The following is a 12,582-nucleotide window of genomic DNA, read 5'->3' on the forward strand; positions in this document are numbered from 1 at the left end:
AAACTATAAACGGAGAGAATAACAAAAAAATTCTGCAACATGTAAAAATCAGGATGCACAAAAGTAATTATTACTGTAACTGGCAAGGTCACATTCAAATTAGTGATGATGGGATTTGGGGGCCCGTATAAAAGCAAAAATGTGAACTATTTAGAGGGCATTTATGTCTGAACATCCAGAGTTGCTTTTATAAAATGCAATCACAGATGTTTGTATTATGCTCCAAGCACCTGTTGAATTCAGGAGAGGCAGCGTGTGGTGTGCTCAAGGATCTTTCAGCATTCTTTCCTTTATTAAAAAACGTACATCACTGAATAGCGTGTAGCATATTTGCACATTTAGTCGGATGAAGTTTAAATACTGCACAGCAAAAGAAAAACAAAGAATTTCCATAGAGCGCGCTTCTACGGAGCAACAAAAACCAACAAAAGGCAGAAAAAGATGAGCAGACGAGTCAAAAATCAAACATCACTGCATTGCACAGTTAGTTAAAATGGACAGTTATAAGAAAAATAAAGCTTTATACTCTCCTTTGAGTTCCAATAAACTGACTCAGAAGAAATGAAAGCCTTTTTATTTGTTTTCTTGAGCACTAACTAGTCGATAAAGACATTTAACCTTCAGTTAATTTGTAAATTTTAACCTCCAATCAGCTCATTTTGTCTTTTAAACGTCTTCGTTTTCCTATTTTCTGGCCTTGAAACACATTTTATCATTTGTCCATTTCCTGTTTTTCCACTTCTTCTTCTTCTTCTTCTTACTGATGTATTAATGAGTGAGCAGCATTTTACAGTTGCAGTCAGTTTAGGTCAAGCTAATTTGAATTATTTTTATTCATAGAGCTAATTTTCGGGTTCATAATTTTATTTTCGGGTTACTAGTATAATAGGTTTTCTTGTTTTAATGCTCAAAACATACACCAGTCTTCTCACACTGTCCAGTGTTGTAGCACTTTATTGCCCCCTCTGTCTAAAATGTTCGGTTTTAGCTGCTGCCTCTTCAAGGCCCTTCCCCCTCCCTCCAGAATACTCGGTCCGCTCTGATTGGTCAGCTCACACACGCCTAAGCCAGCACAGCAAACAACAACAGAGCAGCTGCGCTAAATACATTTTTACATGTCATGTTAGCCGCTACCCATCAATTATGCAAATGTGTGACACAGTGACGTGGTGTGATGTCACTAAATCACAGAATTAAAGGAAAGGAACTGAAGGAAGGGAAAAAGAACTGATAAAACATTCTATGTCTCCTTTAATCTTTAACAAAACATCATATTTTATAAGCCCATAAAATGTTTTGCATCTCATTCCCAACCTTCACCTGAAGTGGAGTAAACATTACAATATTTTCCTTTGACCTGAAGTGGGGCACCCTTTTTTGAATTTACAGTCTTATGATGATATAAAAAGCATGTCTCTGCTTTCCTTTCAGATTTCACAAACTGAGCAGAAATAGGACTTTTCCTGCTCTGTGATTATGATTACAGACATAACAAATTTATAAAAAAGAGGTTTTGATGTTGCTGCCGTCTGTTCAAACGGACTGAAGCAGACGTGATAGTATGAGACAGTCACATGTGGCTGCCTTTCCTTACATTTGTCAGTATGACACAGGGGGGCTGGTTTACGATGCTGCGTTATGTTCAGGCCTGTTGCTACTGTCTTTGACACCTTCTTAACTGCGAAATATTGTAAAATATGGGAAGAAGTCACTTTAAATGTCAGCTGTTCATTCTACTTTGTGTTGCGAAGGTTCTAATTCTCTCCTCAGAGGAAATGTAAAAACAAATGTTCCAGCAGAATAATAACGCCCAGCCGGCATGGTCTACCTCCTTTAGGACATTTGTGTTTGAACTGTTTATAAGGATAATTTGCGTGAAAGTGCTTAAATAATGGCATCATATTTTTAGATTCATCTCGTCCCAGCTTTCATTTTTTTTTTTCATCTACTTTCACAGCTTCTGTCATTTCATTGCAATTTTCCCACTCTGATTGCTCTGTTTGCTTGAACACTAATCACTGTCACTGTATGACTTGTTTTCTCTTCTGTTTCCTGTTTGCATTTTAAGTAACGGTCATTTAATAATGAAAGAAGAGGAGGAAAATTAAAGGGGTCAGCAAACAGACGGCTCCCCAGACAAAGCGCAGGGGATTCTGCATAAAGGAGCACTTAACATCGATGCACCAGCCATCTGTAAGAAACATTTTTGACCTGCCTTTTGTGGCATAGTTTCTTGTGAGAAATTAATCTGGGCACCAGCTTTTGAAATACCTCGTCCAACGTGCTGTTCATACATGTTGTGTCCACGGGTCAAATCTTCAGGTTTGATTAGATGATGATGATCAGATTTTGCAAAAACAGTTTAACATCTCTGCTAAAGTATCAGCATGTATATATCACATAAATATTCCTGCTGATGACAAAACTCATTCAGGATCACTGTATTGGCTGATCTGCTGTGTTTGTGTGGTCCAACACTCCAAATCTGCCCCTTTTTCGTCAAGGAGAGCACACAAAACATTTGAGAAACATGTACAATTAATGAATTACTCAATATAAGGCATGACTTTTAGCTGATTCCTGAAGATTAAACAATAATATTAACATGTGGGGTTTTTTTCTGGTTCTACCACTGAGAGGCTCTCAACATTCTCTAATTATTCAAAAAGTAAGATACATTAAAAGGCAGACTCGCAGAGGTTAAACCCGCTCTGGGTGACTTTTCACGTCACATCAGATGTGTTGAATGATTAAGCTGGATATTTACTGTATCTCGCTCTTTAAAACGACCCGTTAATGACTGATGTAAGAGAAGAAAACATTCAGACTTCTTCACATGTGACCCAGCTTAATGTTCTCGTCTTCGATACAAAGAGGATTTTTTTTTTGGTCTTTAGACTCTTTGAAACCCAAAAACTTGAAAAGTTCAATTAACAAGCCGGGCGATAAAGGACTTTCATTCAGGACGTGAACTGGTTTTACAGTCAAGGACTTGTTTAGCTCATATTCTAAAGGACTTTTTAGGTTGGTTTTTTTTTGGTATTTAACCTAACCGTCCTCTAAGTGCATTCCTCTACAGTTTCGCATCAGGAGAGTGTTTTTCTTTTCAGATTTTATAGGTTGAAGACTAAAGAGGACAGAGGTGGGTTCGGTTTTATTATGAGCTTTATTGATCAGATTTTAGTTCAGTTATAAAAGGTAAGAGGCAGCGATGCAGAGGTCAGTTATCTGCTCACTGAAAGAGACTGCGCCTCTGAGGATATTCACCATCGAAATGGGATGGGAGACGACAGCCACATATTTGTGTGAGAGTGGAAATAATAATGCTTCAGTTTGGAGGTTGTTGCTATGAACATTTGCTTAGACAACGACATGAAGCACAACAGCTGAGATTGTTTGGTTTCAACTGGTTTTCGTTTTGTTTTTTTAATTGGAGAAAGTTTTGAGTTATATTTATTCTAGAATTTCCTGAAAGATACACAGACAAGCTGCAATTGCCTTCAGCCCTCAGTGACTTTTATTGCGGAGTTTTCTTTTCGTCGTTTTGGTCAAAAAAGCTTCCAAAATCAACCATTGTGAGCATTATTCTGATCTGCTAGAGCCAATGTCATAAAGCCAGACCTGCTGAAAATCGTTCAAGATATCAAACCCCTTTGGTTTGCCAAACAAAATCAAAGTCAGCAACAACATGTGCATTTTATTAACGAGTAACACAAACACAAGACAACAAAAACGCTTTGTGGACAAATATTTCCGTCGTCCTTATTCTTTAGTTCCCAGTCCTCGGCGTGGCGGAGTGATAACTGGTGTGGCAGCTTCCTAATGAAAATAAAAAAGAAACGAAAGTAGGAAAAGTGGAGGAAGAGATGCGTACGTCCCTCCATCATGCAGACAGAGAGAACAAACATGGACTTATTCAGGTGTGAGGCAACGTTTCAGCTCAGATTATGTTGTCTCCAGTGAACGAGACACAGACCCGTTGAATATAACGCTGTGTTGTGTTTGCCTGACGAGGATTTAAAAAAAAATCAGTTTAGATTTAATCAAAGAAGTAACTATGACTTTATGTAGCATGTCTCCTTAGTTAACCCTGATGATGCGATGGCCTCAAATCTATATAGGTAAGTGACGGTGTTTTCAGATGCCCCTAAAAGAACTTAGAGAAATTAAATTCAAAGAGTTGCACCAGCATGTTTGTGGAAGTTTAGAGCCAACAGTGAGATTAGTTTGAATCAGTTTGCAACTCATTTAGCAAAGATATCTGTCAGTATGTCAGCAGTCATGAAGCAGCTTCTGCTTTGAATTTCGATACTTTCTTTTAAAGCAACATTATGTAGAAATTGGCAGTTTGTGCCAATTTGGCGGCCCCACAAAGGTTCTGAGTGCAGCTCCACTGTACAAAATACAAATTCCAGGTCTATAACTATTTGTCAGACGTAACAAATGATGAAATGATTGTGAAGATGTTATTTTAAGGTAAAAATGAAGTTACAAAATGTTGATTTAAAGGTCAAAATGATTTGAAACAATGCAGCCACGTGCCTTCACCCTCGACTTAGGGCTGTTGTAGGGATGTTGAGATGAATAAAATACAGGTGTCATTGATCAGTTGGTAGACGGAGCTCTCTTCCCATGCAGTTCAACTCTTTCAGTGATTATGCGGACAGTTAATATCTTTGGTGGTATTTTGCTCGATACGGGTCCGCAGGGCGATGGCTGCCTGCCAGGAATGCAGATTTGAACTCGCCCTGTTCACCTGATTTGGCACCGTCAGACCTTTCAGAACCTTTCAGAACCTTTCCCCCCCGAGAGGGAGGAGGAGGTCAGTGTTCTCGCCATTTTGACAGTTATGATGACATTATTGCTGCTGTGGGCTCCAAGGGGCCGACTTTTACAAAAGAAGGGATGTGCATGTTCCACGACTGCTGGACTAGTTGCGTACGAGGGGACTATGACTAAAAACAGGTCTGAAATCGACTCCTTCAACCTTAAGCCATGAACTTATTACTTATCAATCACCCCCTCGTAATTTGCTTGACTGTTACCTACTAAATACACTTACACATCCACTGTGATGGATTATTATCTTGACCATATAATTCTGATAACAGAGGAAGGACTAGAGCTCATAGTACTAAGTAATAGTTACGTTCAACGCAGGTGCTAGTACCAGTGCTAAATGGTCTTTATCATCCTTTCAAAGTGTAATTAACCATCAACGGGGTTCGCTCAAAGGAAGCACAGACGTCTCAACCTAATAGTAACTAGAGTCAAGGAATTTTTCAAGGTACAATCATTGAAAACGTGTTTGTTTTGTAAGGTGAGGATCAGTTATGTGCATTCCTGCCCGCTTCCCAACACAACACAAAAGTACTTTTTCCATTCTAAGTTACTAAAGACGAGGCAGAGAAATGCAAGTAATGTGTTTTTTAGTCCTGTTGTGTGGCGCGACTTTAATGTTGCAGAGGTCAGTGCACACTGAACGAGAAAGTTTCTCGAAATGATGCTTTGTTGGACCTTTGTTAAGTGGTTCTTTGCTGTTATTGTCCAGACATGGGGAATGTGACTGTGCCAATAAAAAAACATTTTTTCAAACCCCTTATTCAACCAGGTACATACCACAGTGAACAATGTTCTCTTTTTCTTCTTACTTGTAAAAAATATATATGCACTTATATTAGCCTCGAAACAACCCCACCGGCCGACACTTCCTTCCGAGATTCCGGTGTGTTTTGCGAGTAGCAGCTAATGAAGCCTGGAGCTACTCGCCTCAGGCAGAGATGAGGAGTGGGCTTCAGCGCTCTGACAAAAATGGTGACCGTGCTTTGCAACGAGGGCTTTTCATTTATGGTACCCATTAGATAACATTCAACTATTTGTTTGTTGTCCTCACCACCTTTTTTAAACGGTAGATTTTGTCCCCATAATTTTCTTTTTAATGCACGGTTTGTTAAAAATGTCCTTAAAAAATAGTTTGCTACAACAAATGTTAGCCAAAAAAATGAATACTCTCACCTCATACCGATCCCCACATCACGTGGCCTATAATCATATATTTTGAAGGCCGTTTAAAAAATACCTCTCCATCTGAAACACCACTTTTCAATACAAAGTGACGCCCTTGGGATTAAGGACTATTCGATCACTGAATGTACGTCCTGTTACTTAACAATGGTAAAATCCCTGTCTTTTTGTAAATTGCTGTTTTAAGTCAGTCGCTTGTTTTGGCCAGGACCCTCACGTGAAAGAGGTTTTGAATCTCAAGGGGGAATATTCCTGGTAATAAAGGTTTTGACAAAAAAGCAAATCTTCCTGAGCAGATAGCGTGTAATTGCAGATGTTCAAATTTCAATTTTTCTGAACCCATGAAGGATTCTCATCCATGCTTACTTTAAATGTGATCTTAAAAATGTCCTTTCTTGACGTTAGTTTGTTCGATTACACACAAAGGACGTGCTCAGATTATCAATAACAATTATTGTGCAAAGCTCAAAAGCCCCTAAACAGATTCTGATACAGAAATGATTTTTTGAGAGGAATATTTAAATAACCCTGAATAGATTTTGCCTTTTTTTCCTTCTCTTTACTAGTTCAAACAAACCTGATTACCACAGTGAATTGCAATCCGTTCTATTTCACTATTCAAGCTATCTAAATCACTAAAAAAGACAGTTAGTTCACTCCAAACAGCTCGAGGATCAGTGACAAACACTGAAGACGTCCATTAGTCATGAGTTTAGTCACTCAGTGTCAGTTCAGACAAACATCTTTAATTGCTTCAGTGAATGTTGTTGTTTTTTTTGTCTGTTATTCATCGTCAGTTTCAAATCACACACGACCATGTGACCATGCACGTGATCACCTTCAAAACGTCATTTCTCCTAACCATCCAGCTGGATCACACACTTCATAAAAGTCTTCAGCTGAATGAGAGGAAAGAGAAAAATGACCTAAAACACAGAGAAGACTGGGACATGAATAACAACAGATTAAAGTAGAAAACGTTTATGAGAACAAAATACTGACATTCATAAAGAAGTTGATATCTGTATGTTGGCACCATCATGTTACAGTTTGCATGATTTTCATCTTGTTTTACAGTTTTTATAAAATAAATGTCCAGTGAGTGGGAATGGAAACAAGTTCTTTGGTATTTAAAAGCAAAACACTGATATCTTCCACCCCGTCACTGCACCGTAAACCAGACATGTGACTCATATTACATGCAGCAGATTCAACATCAACACTTAGGTAGCTGACAACAAAACAAACATCATATTGCAAATCCAGCACATCATGCTGTAAACTCTTACAATAAAAGCTGATAACATTTTAAAATATTCTATAAAGAAAAACAATACAACTCTGAAACTCTAGTTTGCTTCGTAAGCATCATTAGATTTTGTAGTATGTCTGAATAGGAAGCGTCTGCGTGGCTTCGAGACGGAGAGGTTTGAAGTTGATTCTCTAACAACACGCTTTAAAAGGAAGGCAAGAATGGCAAGGACACGCACGCATGCGCACACACACACATCACAGCATGCTTGCCAGCTTCTATTGTCTACAAAAAATCTCTCATAAATCAATTATTTAAAACACGTCTGTCTGTAATGGCATACAAGAACATCTCCTTTTGCCCTCATGGTTTTTTCTGAGAGTCGTCAGTAGATGGCAGCAAAGTCCAACTAAATACTGAGAAGGAAACTCACCAGAGCACAGCATCCAAAGAGATTCTTTGGGTTTATCCAAGGAAAAATCAATAAAAACAGGTCATGAAAGTAAACGGAGCAGTCAGAGTAGATAAAGGTTATCAGCAAACTGTTGACATGTGTGTAAAACACACATACCTGCATATATAATAAAAATAAAAATAAAAACCATATGTCAGGAGCACATATGTATAGTAAAAAGAAAACCTGCCTGGAGTTTCAGGCTTTTCTCTAGTGTGACAGTTTACTGCGACAACGAGGCAGTTGTCAAACATAAAGTGCATCAAGTCGGTCAGTCATAACCTGAGTTAAACTATTTCAACTGCAGGATACATTTTTCCCAGACAGTTTGCGAAAGGTTGAGTTCTACAGCAACGATGATCCGACGTCTCAGCAGTCTCGAGTCTCTAATGCACTGACTGTGGCCTGTTTATACATCTGATAGGTACTGTACGGTTTCCACTTCAGAAGCATGGCAACATTATTTGGTGCAGCTTTCATTTTGACAAATTTTCCCAAATGTTGTCGCTTTTCTTTGGCTTAAGTACATCCAATACACTGATCTACCTATATTATCATCATAAAAGGCAAGTAAACATTAAAAGGTGCTCGTGCACGGCTACGAATAATAACAAGATGAGAACACTCCAGCTAATGGGCCACTCAGCGACAGATATGGAGTCAGCTGGGGTCTGCTGTGCGTCTACATGAGCCTGTGGCTTATGTGCTCCTGCAGCCACAGCAGCAGAGGCTGTACAGAGCCGGGCCCATCGGGAACAGCTTCTGTGTACATCTGCAGCAGTACCTCTTGTAAAACAAGCAGCAGGGGCAAGCTCATACTCAGTAGCTCAAACAGGGATGCATAGTCCTGGGCATTGTCCCTCAGGTTGCCGGCAACGGCCTGCGCTGTACTACGCACACGGCGGGACAGATACGAGGGGGCATTACACACAGCACGAGTCACACTCAGGGGCCAGCTCAGCTGTTTCCTTATGAACGAGCTGAAGGTACCTGCGGAGGATTCACTCTGCAGGTCTGCTGTGCTGCTGGACTCAGAGCTCTGTCCATCATCAGCACGTTGCTCCTGAAGTCCAGCTCCAATACGATTCTAACACAGAGAACATTACAGAGAGGTTAGATTTTTGATGGTCAATAGTGCTTAAATTCAAAGGATATTGTTAGAAACGCAAAGTACTCACTGAACGTAGAGACAAATTCCTTCGAAGGGTCGTCCCATTGTTGCGTTGGTCGAAATGAAGCTTGCAGTACAATTTCCCTGTAAGATTACAGCAAAATGTCAGCAAAAAGCAGCCGAATGATTACTGAACTTTATAAGTAACATGTAGATCCAATACTGCTGAGAGCTGACATGTGATATACGAACCCTCTTCAGAGTCGAAGGCGTGCGCTCCCTGCCGCAGCGTGGAGCCGCAGGTAGAACAGCGAAAACACTCCCTGTGGAAGTAGAGCCCCTCGGTGCAGACCCTCTCCACCATGTACACCCGCCTCTCACACGAGTGACACTTGTCACCAGACGGGGGGAACGCCCTTCGTACTGAGCCGCCCTGGGAGACAAAGCAGAGTGTTAATTAAAAATGTAAAAGTCTGTGAAATCATGACCACAGATGAGGACGAAAGCTAACTTCACTCACTCTGTTAGATTAAGAGCTGAAACACTGACTGATCTTTTTACTTGATTACCCTTTAACACTAGGACTTTAAAAATGACAAAAAAAATTGTGAGTGACGTCACAAATGGTTTCATTTTGTCCAACCAGCAGCCCAATTGCCAATGCCAATTTCTACATAATGTTGCTTGGATATCATTAATGACTAAGAAAAGCGATGAATTCGTACAATAAGGTAGCTCTGATTAGCAAATATTTTATATTTTTGCTTGAAAAATGAAAAAAATAGTTGGTGATTAATTTTATCTTTAAACATCTACTCAAACCAAGATAACGATACAATATTTCACTGTCTTCTTACTGGAATCTTACTTTACAATCAAAATGTGTTCACCCGGCAAGACCATAACCATTGCGGTTTTCATCTCTGAATGGTATCAGGACACAATATTTTTTGCGTGGCAGAAGTCTGCATGCACTGTTGAAAAAGATGTAGCTAAAACGTGCAAGAAGAGTGACAATGCGAAAAGTGAAGTGCAAGATAACAACACACACAGCCGTGTTAATGAATGTGTTCGACCCATTATCAAAGCTCCGCATGCCTACGTCACTTCCTGCAAGTCTTTTTGTTCAGATATTTTCTTGGGAATATTTTGAGGACAGCGCTGTTTGAGGCTCCATGTCTGGGGTCATTTTCAGAGATGGTGACCGCTTACTTTACTTGAAGACTCCTTTGCAACTACACACCAACACTGGGCCAAGAGGAAAACATAGTTCAGGAAAGCAAGTAAGATAATTATAGATAATCACAAGGTTATATGGATAAACACACATGGTTCAGTGAGTTCAGTTTATGGTGTCTAAATTGTTTCTGAATTGCTCTTCAGGAATCAAATTTGATCCAAACGATGAAAAACACAAACAAAAACCTCAACCATAATGTGCTGGAGTTGCTCCTTTAAGTTAAACTTGTGTAAGTCCTGCTGTAACATCTGGCTGTTGAGCAGGCGTAGGCTGTTTGGGTTGGGTGGAGCAGAGAAACCCACAAAGTGCCACCACAAGAGCACACACGCTGCTGCTTATTAAAAGCACAAGAGGCAGAAACAGCAATTTAAAAAAGCTCTCATGAGAAGCAGCAGCCCATTTCACATAAATCTGCCAAATTATAATGAAGTAGATAGTGTCAACGATTCAAATCTTGGACTGATGCTTGATTATTCAAGTGTCTGGCTTTAAGATGTTACATTGAACCTGTACTACTGGGCAAACATAACGTCATGGACTTCAATTTTTAAGGTCATTTTCAAGGCTGCTGTCGGTAATTTAATTTTTGGTCTCTGATATCTAGTCCACCCCACTTATATATGCACGGCTTGGACAAAATGCTTTAATTAACAGTTTGGAAAGACAAACATCATGAGCCTTGAAATAAGAGGTTTGCTTTGAATTTCTTGATTCTTGAACGAGATCATAGCACCATCTACATTCTAAAGCCATTATAATTGGTGAAATGATAATGAAAATGTTAAAATGAAACTAAGTTTACCTCATAGCACTGCACAACAATCATGGCTGGTGTGAAAAGGGTTTTTGCGAACAAACTACAGTTGGGAATGATCGCCATGACAGTAAAAAAAAAAAGAAGGAAAAGGAAATAACAAGGTCTGGTCTGTGACAGGAGATGAACTGCAGTCTCCCACATGAGTCCTGGCGGAGCTACACACCCATCATCAGCTGGCTACATAACGGGCACACTACTTCCTGTCTTGGCACTGAATACTAGCAGTGGTCTTGTAGGTTGACTACAGAATCGTCCGACTGGGTTGTATTAAAAGTGTGGAGGCCAGCTATCTTAGGCTTAATTTTGAACTTTTCTTTCTGACTACAGAACAGCCTACAGTAAAAAGACTTAAACCACTAGCCACTAGCGGACCGTTGAACAAATACACAACACAACTTTGACATGAAGATTCACATTTTTCTCCACCGTTGAAATAGCTCGTCAAATTGTATCAATATAAATGCCAATAGATTACCATTGGGGTATTTTAGCTGGAGAGTGCCGCAAATCTACCAACGACTTTAACTCTTGACCAGCATTTGGCTAGTGGCTCGAGCCCTGATCACATTCTTTTAAGTTGGTATGGTGAACTTTTTACACATCTAGCAGCTATGGAGCAACACTATCAGTCATTCCTAGTTGTGTTTCTGGCCTCCAATGTTAACTCTCTTTTAGATATTTCTTCTTCGGTCTCTATCAAGCCCTGAGGGAAACATCTGTCTCCAGCTGCTGAATGCTCCACTATGTTCACCAGCTGGTCGCTAACTGTCTGTCTGCTGATTTGATGCTCAGCAGGTAGCTCACAGGGAGTCTTTCATTTGAACAGAGCAGCCTGCTGCGGTGGAAAACAATGCTATGACGACAGTGACAGTGGAGCAGTCGCAGTCAGGCAGGTAAATAAAGACATGAAACCTCATAAAGTAAAAGGGAGCCGAGATTCATGATATCTCTCTGTAGGTTCATCATTACGTGTGACAACTTTCACATTGTCTCATTTTAAACTATCATTAAAAAAAATATATTATAGCCATTTGTCCAAGTGTCCAAAAATTATTATGTTGTCCAAAATACCTGTTGAGGGGTAAAATTGGCTGCATGCAACACTTGTGGTCCCAAACATGACGTGCACTCACATGCAAATAAACACACTGTGAGGGGCAGGTGGACCAGGGTGGATCACAGACCAAGCTTGAAATAGTCACCTTGAGTACAGCTGAGCTGTCTCCTGAGAACAACCCGCTAAGGTGAACACCTTTCTCCTTTATGCTCTTTGTCTGAAACTCTCTAGCCTGTTGTGTCTGAGCTTTTTTCTGCAGGATGAACAAAAGAGAAGCCATCAGTCTCCTCTCCTCAAGACAATGAGACACATTCTCCCACCAACAAATGTGGAGCTTTCTGTGTGTAGACATAATTACGTAGACTAATAACCATTTAATACACACTGAACAGCTAAACGATGAAAGACCTTTCTGTTCTGCTCTTGCAATAAGACGCAAGCTTTGACAGCTAAGAGTGTATTGTTGGGTGGAGAACAATAACGTCGCTGTGTGGAACGTCGGCTGCCTTATTACGTTAATTTCACACCCCACTTGATGTGGTTACTCAAACTGCACTGGAACAGAACACTGAGACGGACACACAGACCTGGCAAAGAAATCAAAGACAAGAACGTCTGTTCACCCAA

The 12,582-nt window shown here is 40.0% G+C and overlaps 1 protein-coding gene across 9 annotated transcripts in view; it reads right to left on the reverse strand.

Moving 5' to 3' along the window:
* Positions 1 to 3,512: 3,512 nt before the first annotated feature.
* Positions 3,513 to 12,582, reverse strand: part of mical2a (microtubule associated monooxygenase, calponin and LIM domain containing 2a) — a 37,381-nt gene continuing 28,311 nt past the window's right edge. For 4 of the 9 annotated variants that reach the window (XM_030414715.1, XM_030414708.1, XM_030414714.1 and 1 more), the window contains 4 exons: positions 12,101 to 12,208; positions 9,094 to 9,274; positions 8,909 to 8,985; positions 6,990 to 8,817 (listed from right to left, as the gene is read on the reverse strand). In XM_030414715.1, coding sequence (XP_030270575.1) covers positions 8,413 to 8,817; positions 8,909 to 8,985; positions 9,094 to 9,274; positions 12,101 to 12,208 — 771 coding nt within the window. In that variant the 3' untranslated portion in view covers positions 6,990 to 8,412. Of the gene's footprint in view, positions 3,820 to 6,748; positions 6,951 to 6,989; positions 8,818 to 8,908; positions 8,986 to 9,093; positions 9,275 to 12,100; positions 12,209 to 12,582 lie in introns of those variants that run through there. The other 5 variants (XM_030414709.1, XM_030414712.1, XM_030414713.1 and 2 more) reach the window with 5 other exon arrangements.

Source organism: Sparus aurata, chromosome 4 (assembly GCF_900880675.1).
Source record: "Sparus aurata chromosome 4, fSpaAur1.1, whole genome shotgun sequence".
Classification (NCBI taxonomy): domain Eukaryota; kingdom Metazoa; phylum Chordata; class Actinopteri; order Spariformes; family Sparidae; genus Sparus; species Sparus aurata.